General features: G+C 49.4%; 5 protein-coding genes across 7 annotated transcripts; 1 reads left to right on the top strand and 4 right to left on the bottom strand.

The window, feature by feature from the left end:
• Positions 1 to 1769: 1769 nt before the first annotated feature.
• On the bottom strand, positions 1770 to 7882 carry LOC129599730 (PR domain zinc finger protein 15-like). Its single transcript, XM_055498039.1, has 9 exons — positions 7419 to 7882; positions 6532 to 6898; positions 5228 to 5386; positions 5050 to 5162; positions 4465 to 4617; positions 3836 to 4403; positions 3491 to 3597; positions 3249 to 3419; positions 1770 to 2852 (listed from the first exon to the last, which is right to left on the bottom strand). The coding sequence occupies exons 2-9, from the start codon at positions 6641 to 6643 to the stop codon at positions 2160 to 2162; spliced, it is 2076 nt and encodes a 691-aa protein (XP_055354014.1). The 5' UTR covers positions 6644 to 6898; positions 7419 to 7882; the 3' UTR covers positions 1770 to 2159.
• A 613-nt stretch (positions 7883 to 8495) lies between these two features.
• LOC129599751 (transcription elongation factor S-II-like) lies at positions 8496 to 11630 on the bottom strand. Its single transcript, XM_055498063.1, has 9 exons — positions 11516 to 11630; positions 11193 to 11409; positions 10772 to 10840; positions 10265 to 10373; positions 9819 to 10196; positions 9551 to 9759; positions 9111 to 9257; positions 8902 to 8973; positions 8496 to 8839 (listed from the first exon to the last, which is right to left on the bottom strand). Exons 2-9 carry the CDS (start codon positions 11295 to 11297, stop codon positions 8831 to 8833), a joined length of 1098 nt encoding a protein of 365 aa, XP_055354038.1. The 5' UTR covers positions 11298 to 11409; positions 11516 to 11630; the 3' UTR covers positions 8496 to 8830.
• A 355-nt stretch (positions 11631 to 11985) lies between these two features.
• Positions 11986 to 15812, bottom strand: LOC129599773 (cytosolic Fe-S cluster assembly factor nubp1-A-like). Of its 2 annotated transcripts, none has more exons than XM_055498086.1 (10): positions 15459 to 15812; positions 15287 to 15384; positions 15093 to 15197; positions 14860 to 15020; positions 13671 to 13739; positions 13369 to 13401; positions 12948 to 13304; positions 12621 to 12723; positions 12470 to 12553; positions 11986 to 12264 (listed from the first exon to the last, which is right to left on the bottom strand). In XM_055498086.1, exons 2-10 carry the CDS (start codon positions 15369 to 15371, stop codon positions 12227 to 12229), a joined length of 1035 nt encoding a protein of 344 aa, XP_055354061.1. In that variant the 5' UTR covers positions 15372 to 15384; positions 15459 to 15812; the 3' UTR covers positions 11986 to 12226. The 2 variants fall into 2 exon arrangements, with proteins under 2 accessions (XP_055354061.1, XP_055354062.1); XM_055498087.1 differs by having other exon boundaries at positions 15287 to 15356; positions 15459 to 15811.
• Positions 13925 to 18550, top strand: LOC129599772 (tektin-3-like). 2 transcript variants are annotated; one of them, XM_055498085.1, is made up of 10 exons: positions 13940 to 14068; positions 14201 to 14459; positions 15935 to 16410; positions 16527 to 16585; positions 16710 to 16925; positions 17098 to 17168; positions 17231 to 17374; positions 17538 to 17760; positions 17865 to 18019; positions 18074 to 18550. In XM_055498085.1, the coding sequence occupies exons 2-10, from the start codon at positions 14362 to 14364 to the stop codon at positions 18285 to 18287; spliced, it is 1656 nt and encodes a 551-aa protein (XP_055354060.1). In that variant the 5' UTR covers positions 13940 to 14068; positions 14201 to 14361; the 3' UTR covers positions 18288 to 18550. The 2 variants fall into 2 exon arrangements, with proteins under 2 accessions (XP_055354059.1, XP_055354060.1); XM_055498084.1 differs by having other exon boundaries at positions 13925 to 14459.
• A 28-nt stretch (positions 18551 to 18578) lies between these two features.
• On the bottom strand, positions 18579 to 20100 carry LOC129599775 (NADH dehydrogenase [ubiquinone] iron-sulfur protein 5-like). The gene is made up of 3 exons (XM_055498088.1): positions 19815 to 20100; positions 19069 to 19173; positions 18579 to 19013 (listed from the first exon to the last, which is right to left on the bottom strand). The coding sequence occupies exons 1-3, from the start codon at positions 19905 to 19907 to the stop codon at positions 18897 to 18899; spliced, it is 315 nt and encodes a 104-aa protein (XP_055354063.1). The 5' UTR covers positions 19908 to 20100; the 3' UTR covers positions 18579 to 18896.
• Positions 20101 to 20180: the final 80 nt, after the last annotated feature.

Genomic DNA, 20180 nt, shown 5'->3' with positions numbered 1-20180 from the left:
TTGTCTTTCTGAATTTCGATTGTTTCTGACAGAGATTTTAAGAATGTAATGGCGTTTGCATTTACACGGGATGTCGTTCTACCCGGTACTCGTTAGTTAACATTTTTTGTTATTGGCAATAGCCACTAACAAAATAAAAACTAGCCCTCGCGGTTACATTGTTTGTGGTAAAGGATGGTAAGGCCGGTGGTAAATTGAGGATCTCGGAGCATGGCCACCGTTCCCTTTATTTAGTAAGATTGGTCGGTGGATAGACATGCCAGCTTTTGCACAGTTCTGTTCGGCTGACAGCCGGATTACCGGATTAGCGTTGTGCTGGACAATGATAACGGTTCTGCTCTTATCTGGTCTAAGCCACTAACACTAAGATAATATCCCTTCCCTGAAACTAGAGCTTCCGTTCACTCTACAGGCCTGGTCGGCGGTCAGTATGTTTCCTGTAACTCAGTAGGTCTGGTTAGTGGATAGTGTAACCTTTGTGCGGTTCTGTTCATTCGACAGCTCAAGAACTTTGTTAGCATCGAACAGTGGGTACTGGGCAAGGGTTCCGTTGGGTTCCGTTCTCATATGCCGGTCTGGTCAGTGAGTTTTTCAATGCATAGGAAAATTCACGGTCAGTAAACTTTCGCTTGCAAACTATGCTGAGACATTTTGCCTGTTTTCTCACTACCACGACGAAGTGCGATTTCGCCTTCTACCTAATATGTAAAGGAAGTTAAGGACTATGCAGGTAATTAGGAATACGTTCGCAAACTTTCGCTTTCGCATCCTCAAACACTTTTTTAGTTTTATACCTTCCAATAATTCCATAATGATAACCCTATAGCCAAAGGATTTGTACTTTATACATCGGTGTGGAAATTGTTTATGAGATATTAGGAGAATAAAATTTTAAAATGTTTAAATGCATTCACGTGGCATTCAAAAGCCTCATTGTGAATCGATATCTTATCTTATCCCAAATTTTCATGTTAACGCGTGAGTATACCGTAGTATGAGTACTGAGATCGTTTTCACCGAACCAAACAACTTTTTTGGTATTTAAGCTAATTTTAAATTTTATGTTTATTGTAGATCTAAGTGTTTTGTAATGCACAGAGAACAATGTATAAGAACGCAGAAAGCTAAAAAGTTCCAGCGCGAAAGCGCTTTCCGGCTCCGAAAACCAAAAGAAAATTTCTTCGCTTTAGTGCATTTTGTTGAAACGCGACAAACTTGAAAAATTTTTCGAAGTTTATTTAAACAAATTACAGCTTTTTTTATTACACTACATACTCTGCATTTGAATATTAGCTGCTCCACGCAACAGTGTTTTATGTAAAAGGTCTTTCAAGGTCACCTTGAACTGATTCCTGTACCGGTACCGGCATCCGAGCGATGGTCCAGGGCAGATATTTTTGAAAACAAAATGCATGTGGGACCCTTTTGGAACATGCTGAGTTTGATGGTGAAATCGGTTTTTTAATTTGCTTGGCGGTTTTTTCTAGCCAAGTTCCACGGGGCGGCCGATCATAATATAGATCTATTTCCTTGATAGATATGATGCTTTTAAGATCTGCTGGTTAATTGTAGCTTCTTTGCTTGATAAACACCTTCCCCGTAGAAATTCCGCACAAAAGTGACCTTACTTCCTCTCTAACAATCCACGCAACGTTTTCTGGCCGACAAAATTATACAAACAATGTCTCAAACAGTCTGGTAAAAGACGTCTTTTTCAAAATCGGCTACCGTATGTTTAGGATAATAATAACCGTACAACGAGCACGAAGACGCTGATGGGTGTTTGTTGTAATTTGAGCGGGAAGGCCGCCGTTTCAAGCAGACACCAGAGTATCGTAGCATCGACACAAAGCCAGCGCCCGTCGCAACAACAGTCGACAGGCGCGGAAACAAGAATAGACTAACCAGACGGAGAAGAGAGCAACAAGGCCCACAACAACGTTAACCCCAAGCCCGGACCAACACCCGTCTCCTCACCGGGAACATCCCTTCATCAACACAACGCTCCCAAAGAGGCGAAAAAGGCGCCCCGAAACTCCCTCTTCACCGGACGATCATACTGTATCTCCGCACACCACAGACACGCACTCCACGACACGTCCATAAAATAAACCCTCCACCGATACTGTCTTCCATAAGGCCATTGCAGAATGAATAATCTACTGCGCCAGCACCTGCAGCTCGTTGATCCCGTTGGCGGCCATGCTCTTGTCGCGCAGCTCCTTGTCGCGCCCGTGCACCGTCTGGATGTGCCGGCGCACGTGGTCCTTGCGCGTGAACTTCTTGGGGCAGTAGGGACACAGGTTGGGCTTGATGCCCAGGTGCGTCTGCAGGTGGCGCCGCAGGTCCTTGGAGGCCGAGAAGACCTTCCCGCACGACGAACAGGGGTGCGCGGGGCGCTGCGACAGCGGGATGGCGCGCTTCCCCGGTGGCGGGGGCGGCTGGACGCGGACGATCAGACTGGGCGGCGGCGGCGCCACCTGGCGGACGGGCGGCGGCGGCGGCGCCTCCTCCTCTTCCTCCGGGGACGCGGGCGCCTCGAGGTGGAAGGCGGAGTTGGGGGACTGCTGGTGCACGGTGACCCAGTCGGGCTCGGGCTCCTCCTCCTCCTCCTCCTCCCGCTCGTTGTCGTCCTCCGCGTCCTGCTCGTCCTCCTCCTCGTTGTCCTCCTCGGCGTCCATCTCCTCCAGACTGCGGATGGGCACGGGCCCGTCGCCGCGGTTGGCGTCGCGCTCATGCAACGACAGGTGCTTCTCGTACGTCCACTTCTTGGCGAACACGCACCCGCACAGCACGCACTCCAGCCGCACTTTCGAGCGCTCGTGCACCTTCAGGTGGTTGTTCAGGTGATCCTGCAACCGATTAACATACTCAATAACCGGCCCACTCCATTACTGGTTAATTAAAAAGTAATTAACGACAGAAAATGAAAGAAATTCAATTAACTGATGAAAAATTTAACCACAAAGTTAGATAGAACATGGCCATCAAATGCGAAATATAATAATCATATTAACAGAAAAAAATATTAGAACTATCAGAAAATATTCTAAAAAATAATGGTAATATTCTTGATAGTTTTCGTACCTTGCGATGGATGAGTAAATAATTACTGATAAACGAATAATACCATTAAATAAATAATGGATATAAAATACGAAATCACACAAAAATTACTCTATAAAAATATCAGAAAATATTCTAAATAATAATACAAATATTCTGGATACATTCGTTATGATTCGTACCTTGCGGTGGAATTTTTTATGGCATAATTGGCAGTGATGGCGCTTCTCCTGCGAGTGGATGAGCTCGTGGCGCAGGAGTTTGTACTTGGAGCTGAAGTACTTGCTGCAGGCCGGGTATGAGCAAATGTAGGGCCGCAGACTGCCGCCCGAGGAGCGCAGCAGGCGCTGTTCCTGTTCAACAATAATCCCCGATTTATTCCCCGGCGAAGACTGCAACGGACACAAGGTATGTGCACACTCACCCTGCTGGAATCCTCGTCGCTGTCGCCCGAGCGGTCGCCGGGCGAGCGGATGCTGTCGGCCATGGATTCGTCGTTTGAGCTAATCACGATTGAGCTTTTCGTTGTTCCTGTTCAATAAATGCATTTTCAAAAATAACAAGCCAACAATAATAGTTGCAAAAAAAATTATAACAGCGAAATACATGAAATTATTTAATAAATTATCAATTATGCAGTTTATTAAATTAGTTTAACCGTAAAAATTACAGAAAAATGCCTAAATAAAATTAATAAGTAAACAATTTAAATAAACCCTACTTCTACACAAGAAATAAAATTCTTCAGTAAATAATGTAGCTGTCGTACCGGGCCAGGAGACGGCCAGACCGGGCGACGGCTGAATCCTGATGGGGGGCCGTTTCTGTACAAAGGACTCGCCGATGACGGGGATGTCGAAGGAGGTCTTGAGCAGGGACTGCCCGATCGCCCCGGCGGGCGCCGGTCCCGAGGTCAGCAGCAACAAGGAGGTGGGCGGCATCCCGTTGGAGGAGGGGTTCTCGCAGATGAGCAGGATGTTCTCGCCAGGCGGCAGCGCCGGCGGCGGAGGGGGCGGGGCCGGCGCGATGTTGGTCACGACGTGGCAGACCGGCGCGGGCTCGTCCTTGAGTATTAGGGAGACCGCCGGAGTGGGCGGCGGCGCCGGGACGGGCACGGGCGGCGGTGGCGGACGGTGCGGCGCGCGGCTCTCCACGACGGCGATGTGCGGCGGCCGGGTCTGCGGGACGCGCTGCGGGCGGGCGGCTTTGCGGCGCCGACTGCTGACCGGGTCGGCGGCGTCGCGGGTCTTCGGGGCCTCGTTGAGGAGGTCCACGCCCATCAGGCCGGCGTACTCCTCGGAGTACCACACGCGCAGCTCCGTTTGCGCCGGGATAAACTACGATCATACACGCACACGTTACACTTCCGTGCGTCGCCCGACCAACCAGCAGACTCACTCTGAAGGCAGCGAAATAGATGTCGTCTTCGTGCTGGTAGGCGACGAGGTTCTGCTCGGCCCAGCTGCGGGCCGGACGGACGTACATGAGCCAGTTGCACTCGGCTTCGTTGCTCACATCCAGGTAGGCACTCGATTCTCCGGCGCGGAATTTCTGCAACACGACAGATTTCTGTATACAGCTGGTATGGTATGGCCGGTTGCAAGCGGGAAGCAAGCGCGCCGTTTTTTTCCGATTTATTTCCAAGTTAATTTTCTAATTTATTTTTTCATTTTTTGTTCAATTTTTAACTGATGTTGAAAATAAAATGAAAGCCGAATCGACTTATTTTACTGCAATTTACAATAATCTGATTTATCAAAAACTTTACTCAATCTCAAATCATCCGATATTCTATAAGATATGCTTGCCATTTTTTTTTAAACTGAATGCATTGGGTACAAGAAAATCCGGTATTCGAAAGAAAACAGAACCGCATTTAAGATCAATTAAAAATAAATTTGAAAAAATCAACGACTGATTTTTATCTAAACTACAAGTAATTCGTTAACTGAGCGCAATTTTGATCTGCAAGTTGTAACTGACTTTGAGCAAAAATTGGTCCTCTCCCAGGCACAACGGCACGGACAGCGCGGGGGCCTCCAGGGGGCCGAACAGCGTCCGGGAGGCGATGTCGGCGCTGGCGAAGACACCTCGCACTGTAAGAAATACGCCCCTGATTAAGGAAATATACAGCAGCAGCCATCAAAAACAGGAATCGTACCCGTTCGTCCATCGGCGGCGGGCGACAGCCGGCGCACTGTCACCTGGGTGGGGGCGGTGGCGACGGCGCGCGGCGGCAGGGGCCGGTCGGGGATGTGGTGCAGCGGGCCGTGGACGGTGCAGGGTGGATCGCTAATTCCGCGCCAACACTCCGCGCACCCTGCAACACAGCAAGAAAAATTTCTTATTTCAATACTATTTATTTCAGTTTTTTTATTTTTTAATGGAGCCTGAACGGTGCAATTTGACGCTATACAGCACTGGTCCATAAATAAATTCCGGCAACGCTCAGTCTCCTTGGGGACGGTCTATTTCCCTCCCCCGGCCGCCGCTGAAGCGTTCGTCATCGGCACTATTTCCAGTGATTCTCTAGCGTCGAGCGAACGCGCTAGGCACTGCCTCGCAGTGACAAGCATACCCCGATTCCAACTGTCACTCACCCGTGCCCTGCAGTACAGTCTGTACAGATCACTGCACGTAAGCCGGCACACTGCGACAAGAAGTGAAAACGCGCGTTTTCAGGGCAGTAGCAGGCATAAGCCGCCGCAGTGAAAACGCAACCGGCATATGTTAGCCGATCCCCCGATCACCGATGCAGCAGAGTGAACAGACCACACACACCACGTGCTCACTTGTGCGGTGAATTCTCACTTGACGGCATCGGCACAGGCCTGGGCGGGGGCAAACGCGGTAAAAAATAGAACAAAGTTACAAACCAAACCGCAAAATGTGCTCTACACCGCTCACTGCTCACAGTGGCGCCGCGGAAACGGAACAACGCAGCCACAGCGAAAAGAGGCCACTCGTCCACTACGCGCCGTACACTGTACACTGAACGATCGCAGCACGAGCGCCGGACCGATGGCCGGCGCTCGACACTACTCCCTCACAGCTGCACAACTGGCAATACTCACCATCTCCTCGCGAAGATTCATACACAGGAACAGATTACCAAATTTATGATAAAAACCAGTTTAAGAAAAATTCGAATTAACTTACTAAGAAACATTAAACGAAAACGGGGAGATCAAGTAGTTAACTAAAGCACGGCCTCCAACCTAAGAAAAAATGAATAAACAATCCCCAAGCAAGTTTCCCGTGATACTGCGTGTTAACTGCTGAGCAGCTGGGATGGAGCGGAGCCTCCCCAAGATGAGGGAAAAGCGGGAGAAATAACAATATCACCAATGAATAAATAAATACAGTAAATAGACGAGCCAATTATCAGCCATAACCGACGACCACCGATCATCAGCCGCTAATCAGTAATCAGTAATCGCGATTAATCAGCAATTCAGCACTCACACTGCGACGCATCCGCCCCGGGCAGGGGGGCAGCGGGGCCGGGGGCGGCCGTCCTGTCCCCGTCATCCTCCCGCGGCGGCGACGCCCGTCCGCCCCACGAGTTGGGCTCCATCCCACCCTCCCCGGTTTGGGTAGTCTCCACAGGACAAGCAGTCCGGCTCAGTCTCGGCCACTCAGCAGGCTCCCTCCGCGCACACACTCAACAGCTCCAACACGTCTTCTTCCCCTCGCCACGCGTCCCCCGTCTTCCCGTCAACCGACCGGACCGCTCACTCTATCCTCTCCTTCATAGTATTCGGGCCAAGACTCAAGGGCTCCCACGACTGCCAGACCTCACCCACTCCCCTGGCGATAAGAATAGCGATCCCTGAAAACGCAGCACAAGTGATATTCTGGGGAACAAGTTACAATATTCACGACATACACCGTCCACTGCAGCTCACACTCAAACCAGTGCCTTTCTGTCAATTGCTAATTAACCTTCGTGTTACTGGTTACTTACGAATTACGATTACAGTACCTGAGTACTGTACCTGATTTTTCCCTTATCTTACACAAACAGCAAAGATACATGTACTGCCAAAGCCCACAAGTCCTGCTAATGTACCTTCAAAGAACTGAACACCTCCAAATTCCCACAATAAATCACCAACTCCTCAACGATATACAGTAGAAGATACGCTGCCTACAGTACCGTTTTTTACCAAAATCTCTTACTTTTAAAGTTTTAATGATATTGATATCCTTTCTGCATTTCAGTTTCCACTTGCCAGTACGCAGGCAATCGTACAATTGTAAACAGGGGAAGCAAACTTCACAATAATTAACTAAGAAAACAATCTGAAATTGTCAGTACGCTCATTTTTCTCTCACATTTCATTACGTACCTTCTCGACTGCCTCACACGTGCTGCAGTTGAATATTGCCCCTTCGATAAATCGGAAAAATGAGGGATGTTTATGATAGCAGAATAGAATAATCAATTCAGTCCAAGAATCTCAAAAGGCAGAAAGAGCGCGAGGCCCCCTTTTTCCTCAGCAGCAGACCGTTATAAATCACATCCACACGGTGCGTACAAGTGCAGCGGGGGGAAAAACGAAGGGTGCGCGGCAGACAAATCCAGGTTTAAAACTTAAAAACGTTGCAAAGCACTTGAGCAGTACTGCAGCGCAGACGCAGAGGGTGCTGCGAAGGCGCAGACCAGGGAAAAATCAATCAGCACGACGGCCGTGCGCATTCGTGCACTCCCCGCACGGCGTAACACTGCCCAACCAGCCAATCGCATCGCCGACACGCTAGCCCCGAAAACCCGTTTCCACTGGCTGGCACTGGCAGTTGCATTTGGCGCTCACGGCCTCACGCTCACGCCGCGGTTCCATGCCAGGCGCCGTCGCACTCACAGCTGTGCAGTGCACTGTGTTCACGGCTGAACGGACGCGTACGTACGTGCGCACTGCGCTGACGCAACGAGTACCGGCCAATCACAACAACGTGAGGCCGCGAGCAGCCGATTCGTGTTGGAGCATGCCTGCATGAGGCCCATTCAAGCAAGTGGCAGAGAAAGAAGAGGCGGAGCCTGACCCGCAGCGCGCACCGGCCCCGCCCACCTTCTTTTATGGCAACACTGCGCACTCACTCGCCTCAGTGTCTCACATGGATAAAAAATTAATGAATTATCAGTTTTCTCGCCACCGGAAACCACATAGCCCCTGGTTGAATGGAAGGACACTTAAACAGCATCAAAATATCAAATTATTACGAGCCGGCGACCAACATAAAAATTAATCATAAATAAACATTCAGTGTCAATAACCGGCACGGGTGTCGATTAATAAATTACCGATTTACCGGCTACAGTACAACTGTCAATTACTATGTCTGGGATTCGTACTGAATTTAAACAAAAAAATGAGGATTTTTGTCCACTTCACTAAAACGACCGCTCGACGTTCTACACCTTGCTATTACGTTTTTATTAACTTTTATTTAAAATACACACGCGCTATAAGCAACATTGCGCCGGCAGCATTGACAAGTAAAAGATTTCTGTATATAGGCTGAATACTGCAGTGATACTTGGTAAAACTCAAACAGAAGACTACGAGCCAGACGATCACGTGCGCTGCCCAGTGCCCACAAGCCAAGGGAACCATTCAACGAGCCAACATAAAAACACCCCCGATTTCCTTCCGCTCCCCAACGTCAACGGATCAACTACAGAGAAAACAACCGCGGCACTGTACACGTCCAAGCCATTAACAGCCACCTCCCGTCGGGGGGACACCAGCAGATCCCGTCTTCAGCAGAACTGCAAACAGACCACAATCAGGGAGAAAAATGCCCGGATAAAAGGATCAGCCGTCGACCCACCTTCCAGCGGTTGCCGCACGTCAGACACAGCGCGAAGGTCGTCATGGGCTCGTCGGCCGATCGCGTCTGCGCCTGGTTAACGCAAAAGACCCCCATTATCATACGTCAGACAGGCAACAACACAAAGTCAATTACGGCGTCCAACAAATGCCGTAATTCCTCAATGCAGAAAGTTGTCAAAGGGAAACCGCGCAAGGCGGGCGACTGACCTGCGTGTAGGTGCACTTGCGCTGCTTGCACTTGCCGCACTGCAGCAGATCCGACTCGACGCCCTGCTGCGTGGCCATCTGGCGGTCGTTGATGGCCTCCGTCGTGTACTTCTGCCGCAGCGTCTTCATCTCCTCACTGGCCATCTCCTACACACAAAACAACGCTAACATCAGCATCAACAATATTATCAACATTTTATAAATTAATAATAAACAACAAAATTAATGCTTGTGGTGCATACGTACGCGTACGATACTCCAAAGATCAACCAAATAAATAATAAACAAACCCCGCCAAATAATAGACATATAACTGATCATTAAAATACATCAACGCAATAACAACAGCAGAATAAAATCCAGAAAATCATCAACAAAAATGTAAGAAAATAATAGTAAATAATTCCGCGGATAAAAATCTGTATATTTCCGGTGCCAACCTCGGAAGACATGGTGGCGAAGCGCTGGCAGCTGATCATGCCGAGGAGGACGTTCTCGCGCAGACTGGGATTGCGGCTGTCCTGCAGGTTCATGACGCGGCTGCGGATGCGGTTCTTGTAGCGCGTGTCCACGCCGTGGAACTCCTGGTAGATGGCCGTCTCGATCTCGCCGGCCAGCTGACCGGGGTCCTGCGCGCCCTCCACCAACGCTGCAACCACACACCACAATCACAACCACTCTTCCTTACACTGTCACCCACACACTCACCCTCCTTGCTGAGCGCCTTGACGATCAACTCGCGGGATTTGAGCCGGTTGGGATCGCTGGTGTCCAATCCGCTGCCCTCGCCGTTCTTGCTGGACGCCGTCGCCGCCGTCGCCCGTCCATTAGCGTCGTTGGCGGGGACGCTGCCGGTGGAGGAGGAGCGCGAGAGACTGGCCGGCGTCGCGGCCGGATCGGGCGAGGCGCCGGCCAGGGGCGAGCGCGGCGCCCCCGACTCCGACAGCTGCGTCTTCAGGCGTTTGCGCTGCGACTCCGACTGCGCGGTGGCGCCGCCCGGGGCGGGACGGGCCTCCTTCTTGGCGGGCGCGGACTGGCTCTGCCCGGGAGAGTCGCTGCCGTCGTGCGGACTGCTCCCGCTGTTCACTGTGTGACACAAACAACCACCTGGTTCGCTTCAAACTCGTTACAACGCCAAGCAACCCAGTGTGCACCTTTGAGAAGACTCTTCCAGCTCTTGACGAGGTTCTTGCACAGCGAGGCCACCTGCTCGCTCTGTGTCTCCTTGCGCAGCGTGTTCACGCTCTTGCCGACGTTGGTGTTCTGCAAACACACCCAAACATGCACGTATCACTGAAGGGTGAAAACTGAGAACGTAATTTCGACATTTCCAGCTGAAACAAAATCGTTTCCACATTAAACGGAGTAGCGAGCATTTCTAAAAGTCTGCCATAAAAACTTTTAATTTTTCTCAAATTATTATACATACAAACATTTTGACCACAATAAATACTGAGTGGCGCATTGGAACCGTTAAAAATCACTACTATCAGTGACTATTAATATTTTATTTTAATCTCTGGTTTTTTTTACCATTTTTAATAGAAATATTTTCGGAAAATAAATAGTAAAAATTCATTTTTCAAAATGCCAAATCTAAATGCATTTCAAATCATGTCAAAAGACGGGGTAAAATCATTGGAATTGGCATCGTAGTGTACCTGCAGGATGTCGAGATCGATGGGCAGCTTCTCCAGCGCTTTCAGCAGCTCCACCACTTCCTCGCTGCCCTGCAGTGGCAAATGCAAATGCAATCAACTCATTTTCACTTATTCACATGTGTGTCAAAATGTGCACATGCTCTGTTTTATGTGCATCATTTTCTAATTAACTGTAATTCCATTGTAATAAACACGCAAGTATCGGGTGCAGACGGATGACAGATGCATGGTGAATCTGGCGTGTAAGAGTTAAGACGGCGGAGAACCCAGTTACCCAGGCAGACACGAAGCTCCGTCTCAAGGCTTCACTCCTGCACAGTGCACCACAACCACCACCAACCAACCGGATTCATTATAAAACAGCCACGTGTATCGTAATCGTGTGCAGAAAGATATAACAGCACTGGCCTAGGCAGCGTACCGTGCTTTTCTCCGCGACGAGCTTGTCGAGTTTGCTGCAGGTCTCCTGCACTTCGCGCTGAATCCCCGCCGTCTCGCGGCCGTTCCCGTTCACGCTGCCGCTCATTCTGCTGCCTTCTTCGATCCCCTGATAGCGGCTGACCAGCGGCAATACGATACGAGGCGGAGGAAGACGAGCAAGCCCAGCTGCAAATCCTCCAAGTTCAGCACAAAATCAGCTAAAAGACAAGTGCTGTCAGACTGTGGCTCAGTCTCCTGCTGCACGCAAAACAGTCGACGCTCTCGCTCATCAATCCTCTACTCAAAACCCCTCCGATAGCCTACCATACGGCCCGTTCCCGAAAAACTTCAGGTCTTGGGGGAAACTGGGATGAGATCATAAGAAACAGTTGAAAAACTCCAAATTAAAAGGCAAAAAGATGTCCCAGAAATTCAGCAGAGCGCGGTCTGTTGAATCAGTGTTGATCTGCGAACGGAAGCTGCCAGCGCGAGCACCACGGAGCTGTCACTCTGGCGGTTGATGCAGCGACAGCCACAACATCTTCCGGTTCGGGTTGACTTTCATCGTCAATTAAAAACGTACAGACTTACGTACAGACTCATTGATAATTTCATATTAAAAGTTATAATATTTTGCCAGTTCTTTTTTTCTGCAAACTTCCAGGAATCATTTTATTTATTCCTTATCACAATGCGCGTATTAACGGCATAAGCCATTTACAATAAAACTGCGTATTTTTCTTCCATTTTTTCAGCGTTTTGTCTTTGATTCAAGATATGCAGAACCGCCAAAGGATCTGGCAGATTTTTATTGCATTTACAGTTTGTAAGAAACAAGCACAGAACAATTCCAATAAGAAAATTCAATGAGCACCTTATAAACTAACAGGAAGCCAAACATTCGCGATAAAAATCACTGGAAGGAAACGCTAGATGAAAGGCCAGGTATCACCAGTTTTTTTGACAAAATAAAACATATTTCGGTTCTATAATACTAGTGGAATGATCGCTTGTGGTCGGTGGTCCATCCGCCAATTACTCCCCGGCTTTCTCCTCGCAGATGTTCTCGATTTCTACAAAAAAACGAAATTTGATTTAATTGCTAGCAGTATCAAGCGGTAACTGAATTTTCAATTAGTACGGTTTAAATGATTAAATGTAAGTTTGGTGAAATAATTTGGAAGTTTTATTTATTGGTCAGTTAATTTGTGAACTGATTAGGCATTGAAATGCCAACATGAAGCAGCAGTACAGCTGGAGTCGAAACGTGGAACGTACTGGTGGCGATTTGCAGGAGGGCGCGCGTGCTGGGACTGTCCGGCAGATCCTCGATGAAATTCCGTCCTTCATCGCAACAACGGCCTGCCCAAGCAATGTATAATGTATTGCCAGCAGGCGCAATAGAAACCCTACTAAAGAACACACTGACCGATGGCTGGATCGAGCGGCACCCTTCCCAGGAATGTCAAACCGGCTTCCTCGCACAGCTTCTCCACACCGCCGCTACTGGCCGGAAAAATCACCGAATCCATCTGCCGATTATTACAACATTATTCATTGAATTTCAATTACTGAATTTCTAATAAAACCTAAATTATCCAACTTGTCGACTAACTATTAATTTTCCATTTTGGTTTTTAATTAAAAGATGTTTTTAATCACAGTCACTGATTCCGAAATGCTACTTAATTAACATTCAATCTGCTACTTAATTAATTACATTAATTGAATGCACTAAAAACAACGAGGCGCGGACCTTGCACTTGGGGCAGACGAAGCGGCTCATGTTCTCCACGACGCCGAGGATGGGCAGGTGGACCTTGCGGCAGAAGCTGACCTGCTTGCGGACGTCCTGCAGCGCCACCTCCTGCGGCGTGCTGACCAGGACGGCGCCGTCCAGCCCGGCGGCGGCCAGGTAGCCCACCAGCGAGAGGTGCTCGTCGGAGGTGCCGGGCGGCGTGTCCACCAGCAGGAAGTCCAGCTGGCCCCAGTCCACGTCGCGCAGGAAGTTCTTGATCATCGTGTTCTTCTTCGGGCCGCGCCAGATCACGGCGTCGTCGCCGCCGCCCAGCAGGAACCCGATCGACATCACCGCCAGATTCACATCCGCGTACTACCAACGGAAAATTTATTTTTCATCTCGTCTGCCGATTCGCACGGGACAATGAGCTACGCACCACCGGTGACCAGCCCGAGCCGCTCTGGTGAACCTACGAATGGCCACAAAAAGTTGTAACCGCTCGCCAGTAATAAATTCATTTTTTAAACCGATACAAAAGTTCACTGAATTTTTATCCGATATTTATTTTGCCCTTGTGGATACCAGATTTTTGACATTGATGCAACAGTTCATTTAATTTCTACTTTACAGAAGTATCTATTTCGATTTTGTGAGCAATTAGCATACGTATTTTTGTATACAATTTAATTTAATTACAGTACATATTATTTTATGTTCAGCTCGTTCGATCAAGTACACCTGTTCGCCGGCCAATCCGAGCATCGTCGGTACGGACGGTCCACAGACGTCCACGTCCAGCAGCGCAACCTGCGAACAAAACGCCCATTTCGATGGCCATAATTATTCGGTCTTATTCAAAAACTTTAATGTCTGTGCAGCACGACCGTGTTAAGTAATCATTACGTACTGTGTACTGGTTCTATCTACAAGTAGTACTGGTGCAGTACAAGTGCAGCAGTGAGTTGCCAAGGGAAGACGGACGGGACAAGTAGCACCCGGCCAGCGCAACACAAAGTACGTACTGCATAAGGCAACTTCTGACATAGCTAGTCCGCGAGCGATACTAACGAAACCTCCCTGTGTCCTGTCTCAACGCGTCCATCACAATGAAGACGTTAAAAACAGGCCAGTCCCAAGTAATAGACCATTAATACAGCCAGTGACCGGAAGCCGTTCTGTTTCTTCATCAATCTCTCATTGCATCATCTTCCCCTAACCCCGACACAACTGCGACTTTGAAGAGCGTAAAAGGATTTCTGTTCTACCAGGGAAGGAGACAACGGATTATACGAATCTAGCTTCGGGCTGACGGCGGAGAAAGCGGACTGCAAGGCACGGCCTCCCACGGATCGCATCCGGAGCACCGTGACCAGACGGTGCCGATCCCGAGCCAGCTGACGAGCGCGCGGTTGCTGCTGGTTCCCTCAGCATGCGCGACCACCACCAGTACACCCTGGGCTGCACGCTGCGCAACGGCGAGTGCGTCGGCGAAGCAGTCCCGGAGGCGCTGTACAGGCCGCCGCCCAGGTATGTCCACTACACACGTTCTGTATGTTCGACCGACAAAAATCATCACTTATGACATTAGACACCGACCAAAGTTTCCCTTTAAATAATCTATGAATGTCCATTATCCCTATTATTGTATTACTATTATCCAAGTATTTCCCATAATTGTACTCTCAAACAAATCCATGAATTTTTTTTAATTTAAACACACTGCTAAATGCTAATTACAGCAATAAATATTAGCCATAATTTTGGCTAAAATATGGACTCGCGAATAAAAATTTCCAAATAAACTGGTAATTTTGCATGATAAAAACTGGCTACAATTTCCATTAAAGTGAGGGGCAGTAAGTCGCAGCCGGAAGTGTAGATGAAAATGCATAAAACTATTATTCGGCGGAAAATGTCAGTGACTAACCTGTTTCTGCGCGTCCCCCAGGCCGGCGGCGGGGGTGCGGGGGCGCGCGAGGGCGCGGGCCAGGCAGGTGGAGAGGGTGCTCTTGCCGACGCCGCCCTTGCCCGAGAGGATGACGAGTTTGTGGCGCACCTGCGCCAGCCGGACGCCGATCTCCTGCACCGCTAAGCACAACACACACGCTGTAACCGCCAGCAGCACGCTGAAATATCAGGGTACAAATAAGTACACAGTACCTGGGTCGACTTGGCGCGCCTCCCCCGAGGAGCACACCTTCTGGTTGGGGCAGCCCGCGCAGGCCGAGCTCTTGCCCGCGCTCTCGCTCGACGTCCCGGGGCAGTCTGTGAAGTAGACGCCATCCGTCAATAACTTGTACTCGTGACTAAAGTAGCAACGTGCAACAGCAGAATACTCAGCACAGATAACTTACGCTCAGGGGCGTCCGCTGGAATCTCGCTCATGGTAGTTTTGGCAACCTTGTCACTCTCTCCCGAATTACCCTGTCCAAAGCACATTGACTTCGTCAGGCTAAAAGGAAATCTCAAAGTCCCACAGAGTCGCACACAGACAAGTTTCAGCCGTCGAAAATCTCGTACACGTACACGATCACAACATCCAGCACGTCCACGGTCCACGTTCACAACAGCCAGCACGTCCACGGTCCACGCAGACCGATAGAACTCGTAAACCGTCAAATGAAGATGAAAGCAACTCTGTAAAAACTACAACACAAGTTTACAACGTGATATCTTCGAGATAAAATCAAAAACCAGAAGATTAGACGATCTGATTCTGGGAATCGGAAAAATCAAAAATGAAAATTGCCACTTCATGTTTGCTCATGAATCATCATGCTCAACTATCAAACCGTAAACCACCCGTGGGCGGTAGCAGGTATCACTGGCCAATACCACAAGCAGCCGCCTGAGCAACCATCGATAATTTTACCAGAAGCTAAAATCGTCATTTTACTTATGTCCAACGAGCGTGTGCTTTTTTGTTTTGCTAGAAATAAAATCTTTTTTAAGAAAATCTCAAGTTTACAAATTTTTAAAAAGCTTGGTTTTGGTTGTGGCAGAAACTGCACCCTCCTGCAGCACGGCCAGTCGGGCTGCAGCCCGTACGGCGACGGCGTGAACTACGGGCGGTTCGGTCCGTTGACGCAGAGCGGCGTCTATCCGCACTCGACCGAGTACCAGCTGGCATACAACCGCGGCCCGCTGTCCCCGCTGCAGACGGTGTACCCGCGCAGCTGGACCTACAAACCGCACTGGTCGACGGCCAGCCTGGCCAACAGCGACCTGCTCAGCCAGCTACCGGTCCCGGACCGGCTGCGCTTCAGCCTGGACAACCCCTTCCCGCAGCGCCTGCCCCCGGCCACGCCCACCATGGCCAGCAACATGACCAGCGTGGACAACTTGATCACGGCCAAGCGCGACGCCAGCGTGCCGCAGTGGATGCTGCGCGACCCGTACCGCGTCAATCTCCTCGACACCCTCAACGAGGACCCCACGCGCCTCAAGGCCACCACGCTGCGCATGTGCCAGCAGGAGCGTACGTAAGCTGTCCACCAATCACGTGCTTCCCTCTGCAATTATGATGAACTATCATTGGCTGCTTATATTGCCTGCTAGTAATGAGCGATTCTGATTCGCTGGCTTAATCTGCAGATCAGCTGATTAACAACAAAGAAAGCGACGTCAAGCAGAAACTGGGCGAGCGAGTTAACGTAAGGTCAATACACCGGAATTCGCCTACATTTTTATATATAAAACTTGAATGCAGTTATCATGATAAGATTAAATTATGACCAGATTAAATATTAACGCTAATGCTCTTAATTTGTAACACAGGATGTGAATTTTTGGCGGCGGGAGATCGTGGCGGAAGCGGAGAAGATGGAGACTGAGATCCGCGCGGTGGACCGGCTGAAGCAGCGCATCGACCGCGAGATCCAGGAGCTGGAGGGCCCGCTGAAGGTGTCGCTGGACTGCACGGGTGTGCGCCGACTGAAGCTCAGCGGCAACGCCATCATCTACCTGGACACGGTGGATTACGAACTCAGTAAGGTTTGTCGCTTGCATGTCTCTTTCATCCCGGCTAAATTCATATAAGGCTATATATACCTGGCACATCTTTATTATTTACTACTGCATACAGACATGTACAATTTAATAAATTAAAATGGAATTAAATGCCGCTTATTGAATTAAATTGCGCTCTTATTTTGTGTTTGTGCAGGAGCAAGAGCTGATTAGCAACACCCGCGACAATCTGCGGCATGTGTCGGCCGCACTGCAGGCGCAGAACGGGTCAGTGCCGATTATATATGCTGTGTTAACAGCGGCGTCATTAAATGCTTACTGAACGGCAGGCGCAACCGCGTGGCCCTGGACGAGCTGTACCGCGACAGCGCCAACAAGCACACGGCGCTCAGCATCGACCACCGCTGCTACTCCATGCACCACACCTCGCCCGAAGTCCGCGCCTACCCCGGCATCGAGACCTTCGACAACACGTAATGCGCTACTAACAACAACCATTTCAATTAATCAATTTACTGCCGTTATGAGTAGCCAGTCTTAATTTTTTAACATTTATTTTCTATTTTTTTAAAAGGATTTTAGCGAACGAATTCAGGTTGTCCCAGTTAACCATAGTTAACACTTCGTTTGCTGCAGCATTTCCACGCCGCAGAGCTGGGCGCAAATGTCCAACAATTTAGTGCTGCGCGCGCAAAGCACGCGCGCCGAGTCGAACCGGCTGCGGCAGGACGCCGAGCAGCAGTCCAAGAAGACCGACCACGACTTGTGGCTGCAGTGGTCGCGCGTCAACGAGGCGCTGCGCGTCAAGATCCGCCAGCTGGAGGAGTTCAGCCGCCAGCTCCACCACCGCTACACCATCGTGCGCTTCGGCTTGCACTTTAATCTTAATTAAATGAAAACAAATTTATTTATGCAAAAAAAATTTTATATAAAATATATTAGTGTGACCTTTGTCAACCGCAGGTCAACCAGGAGCTGTGCGACCTGATGCGGGACGCCGACCTGCTGAAGCGCAACATCGAGGACAAACGCCGGCCGCTGCAGCTGGCCCAGACGCGGCTGCAGTGGCGCTCGCACCGGCCCTACATGGAGAACTGCTACGACCCGCCGCACCAAGGGTACGTCTGCCGGTCGACTGATTCAACGCCCCGGTGATGACCTTTCCATTGCAGACTGCGGGACGAGCTGGGCGACATCCACGGCGCGGTGGAGCGGCTGCAGAAGCAGCTGAAGGACGTGGAGATCAGCCTCAACAACCTCAACTACACCAAGGTGGCGCTGGAGCAGGAGATCCGCGCCACCGCCGAGGCCATCCACCGCGACCGCGACCGCTGTCTGGCGCCGCGGGAGGCCTACCCGGTGCCCTTCCGGCCCGTTGTCGTGTGATCCTTGTGCAAGATCAACACGCCGGCCGGGTTGTTGCAGACGCTCCAAAAGCTGCTGTGCTTTCTGTGATCAGTGACGGCTTTGAATAATACGCACAATTAACTGCCTTAATTCTTTTATTAATTCACACTTTTTATTACTTATATTTTTGATTAATTTTTAATTTTTGTATAACCTAAATTTGGAATTTATTCAGATTCAATTTATAAACCACTTTAAATTAATGTCAATCAGAGCGAAAATTTTTGAGAATTTTCTTGAAACTGTTTTTAAAGTTTTAAAAATGTTTCGCTTTTAATTCAGGTACTCGTACAGTAAGCGCCACAATAATTATTGCACAATTAGTCAGTACAAATTTACACATTTACCGCTTCTTCCTTTTACTAAACGACACACGCGACTGCAGTGCATACTACCGACTTCCGGTGGCGACAGGAGATATTAAGTCACTCAAAAATCTGGCAGAACATTTGACACACAATTTCCACAGCGACTGCTAAATTCAGTAAATTGCTAATTTTCTCAAAACACTAAGGAAAATGACAATCCCGCAAAATACGCAAAATATACACATCCAGAATGACCCACTGGTCCGTTCGGTGGCAGCCGCTAGCCGACGGGCGGGCGCCAGGCGAAGCGCGGCGGCAACGGCAGGTACTCGTCCGGGATCTTGCCGGCCAGGAACTGGCGGGCGCGCTCGTTGTGCATGCACACCAGCCGCTCCTTCTGCAAGCAGAGGACGCATTAGTCAATGACCAATCAAGCAGACAGTGCAACTGACCGTTTTGCGGCGCGTGACGCACTCCACGTAGTCCTCGTACTCGTCCTTGCAGGTCTTGCGCCAGTTGGGCACGCCCGCCGCTTCCAGGCACTTGTACAGCTGGATCTGCAGTGCACAACACACTCCATCTAGTTCCATATTCCGATGTGTAAGAAAACAAGGTGGCAATAAAATCGCAAAGAGTCAACACTCGCACTAATTCATACTCGATTTACAGATACGTCGCATTTATCTGCGCGTCGTCAAGTAAGGTTGGTTTCGCATCAGTCTGGCTTTAAGCAGCGCATTTAACATTGAGAATTCATAATAGTATTACTGCAGTAATTTATTCTTAGCTGATTAATGATTTTTTATCATTTTATGGCGCAAATCAACAAGGAATTTTCTTTCAAATTGTACATCACGCTGCCGCACTGAGCGGTTGCAATTGCGTCAAGCACCGGAAATCTCTAAATTTCCTGCGTTTGGTATGATGAGGATAGAGCTTTTCGTCAGACATAAATCATGTTCGATAGAAAAATTATTTCCACACGAATACCGACCGCTACTCTGGAGGAGAAAGCCCGTACGCATTGGGAATTCTGCGTCTCCCAGGCATGCAGGCAGTCAGAGTAGTCACTAGTCACTAGTGCCAGCTGATCAGCAGAAATTTCTCCAGTCACACGCGACTTGAGCCATAAACTATTCAACTGATGCTTCACTCATTCGACCCTAATTCAGCCATGTCTATCCAGAATTTCGCTTACCTCGATGGCGCGGCACAGGGGGTTCTGGCGGTCACTCTGGAACGTGAACATGTTCCCGCTGAGATCCGAGAAGGGAGTCCTGATCAACGACATTCTCCCAGCGATTCCTTCCGCTCGCTTAAACAACGGACGAACGCACTTCTTGACACACCCGGGACACGATTCACAGGCTAAATTGATGTGCCGTGGACGATGCAGTTACATAAACTATTCAAATCCGCCAGGCACTTTTCCAGCAATATTCCCACGAAGAAATTTGTAAAAGGCGCTGCAAATGCAAATCCAACAGCAGGACTGCGTCACCCATTAGTCGAGCCAGAGTAGTATAGGATACGCTCTGCAATCAAAACACGCTTGCTCTGCTTG

Source organism: Paramacrobiotus metropolitanus, unplaced genomic scaffold (assembly GCF_019649055.1).
Source record: "Paramacrobiotus metropolitanus isolate TYO unplaced genomic scaffold, Prichtersi_v1.0 Parri_scaffold0000154, whole genome shotgun sequence".
In the NCBI taxonomy this organism is placed as follows: domain Eukaryota; kingdom Metazoa; phylum Tardigrada; class Eutardigrada; order Parachela; family Macrobiotidae; genus Paramacrobiotus; species Paramacrobiotus metropolitanus.
The sequence above is the reverse complement of the archived record's forward strand: the minus strand, read 5'-3'. Positions and strand labels throughout refer to the sequence as shown.

Bases quoted from the DNA above. Each gene is read 5' to 3' on its own strand.
- LOC129599730 (XM_055498039.1), bottom strand. From the start codon at position 6,643: ATGGAGCCCAACTCGTGGGGCGGACGGGCGTCGCCGCCGCGGGAGGAT. The intron at 5,163-5,227 runs GTACGATTCCTG...TATTTCTTACAG, and splicing joins CGCCGCCGATGGACGAACGG to TGCGAGGTGTCTTCGCCAGC. The intron at 4,618-5,049 runs GTCAGTTACAAC...GTCGTGTTGCAG, and splicing joins AGGACCAATTTTTGCTCAAA to AAATTCCGCGCCGGAGAATC.
- LOC129599751 (XM_055498063.1), bottom strand. From the start codon at position 11,297: ATGAGCGGCAGCGTGAACGGGAACGGCCGCGAGACGGCGGGGATTCAG. The intron at 10,197-10,264 runs GTGCACACTGGG...TGTGTCACACAG, and splicing joins CTGGAAGAGTCTTCTCAAAG to TGAACAGCGGGAGCAGTCCG. The intron at 9,760-9,818 runs GTGAGTGTGTGG...GTGTGGTTGCAG, and splicing joins CAAGGCGCTCAGCAAGGAGG to CGTTGGTGGAGGGCGCGCAG.
- LOC129599772 (XM_055498084.1), top strand. From the start codon at position 14,362: ATGCGCGACCACCACCAGTACACCCTGGGCTGCACGCTGCGCAACGGC. The intron at 17,169-17,230 runs GTCAGTGCCGAT...ACTGAACGGCAG, and splicing joins GCACTGCAGGCGCAGAACGG to GCGCAACCGCGTGGCCCTGG. The intron at 17,761-17,864 runs GTGCGCTTCGGC...TGTCAACCGCAG, and splicing joins TCCACCACCGCTACACCATC to GTCAACCAGGAGCTGTGCGA.
- LOC129599773 (XM_055498086.1), bottom strand. From the start codon at position 15,371: ATGTGCTTTGGACAGGGTAATTCGGGAGAGAGTGACAAGGTTGCCAAA. The intron at 13,305-13,368 runs GTGCGTAGCTCA...TTCCGTTGGTAG, and splicing joins GCTCGGGCTGGTCACCGGTG to TACGCGGATGTGAATCTGGC. The intron at 12,554-12,620 runs GTCAGTGTGTTC...TTGCTTGGGCAG, and splicing joins GCCGCTCGATCCAGCCATCG to GCCGTTGTTGCGATGAAGGA.
- LOC129599775 (XM_055498088.1), bottom strand. From the start codon at position 19,907: ATGTCGTTGATCAGGACTCCCTTCTCGGATCTCAGCGGGAACATGTTC. The intron at 19,174-19,814 runs GTAAGCGAAATT...TGTGCACTGCAG, and splicing joins CCCTGTGCCGCGCCATCGAG to ATCCAGCTGTACAAGTGCCT. The intron at 19,014-19,068 runs GTCAGTTGCACT...CTCTGCTTGCAG, and splicing joins GCGTCACGCGCCGCAAAACG to AAGGAGCGGCTGGTGTGCAT.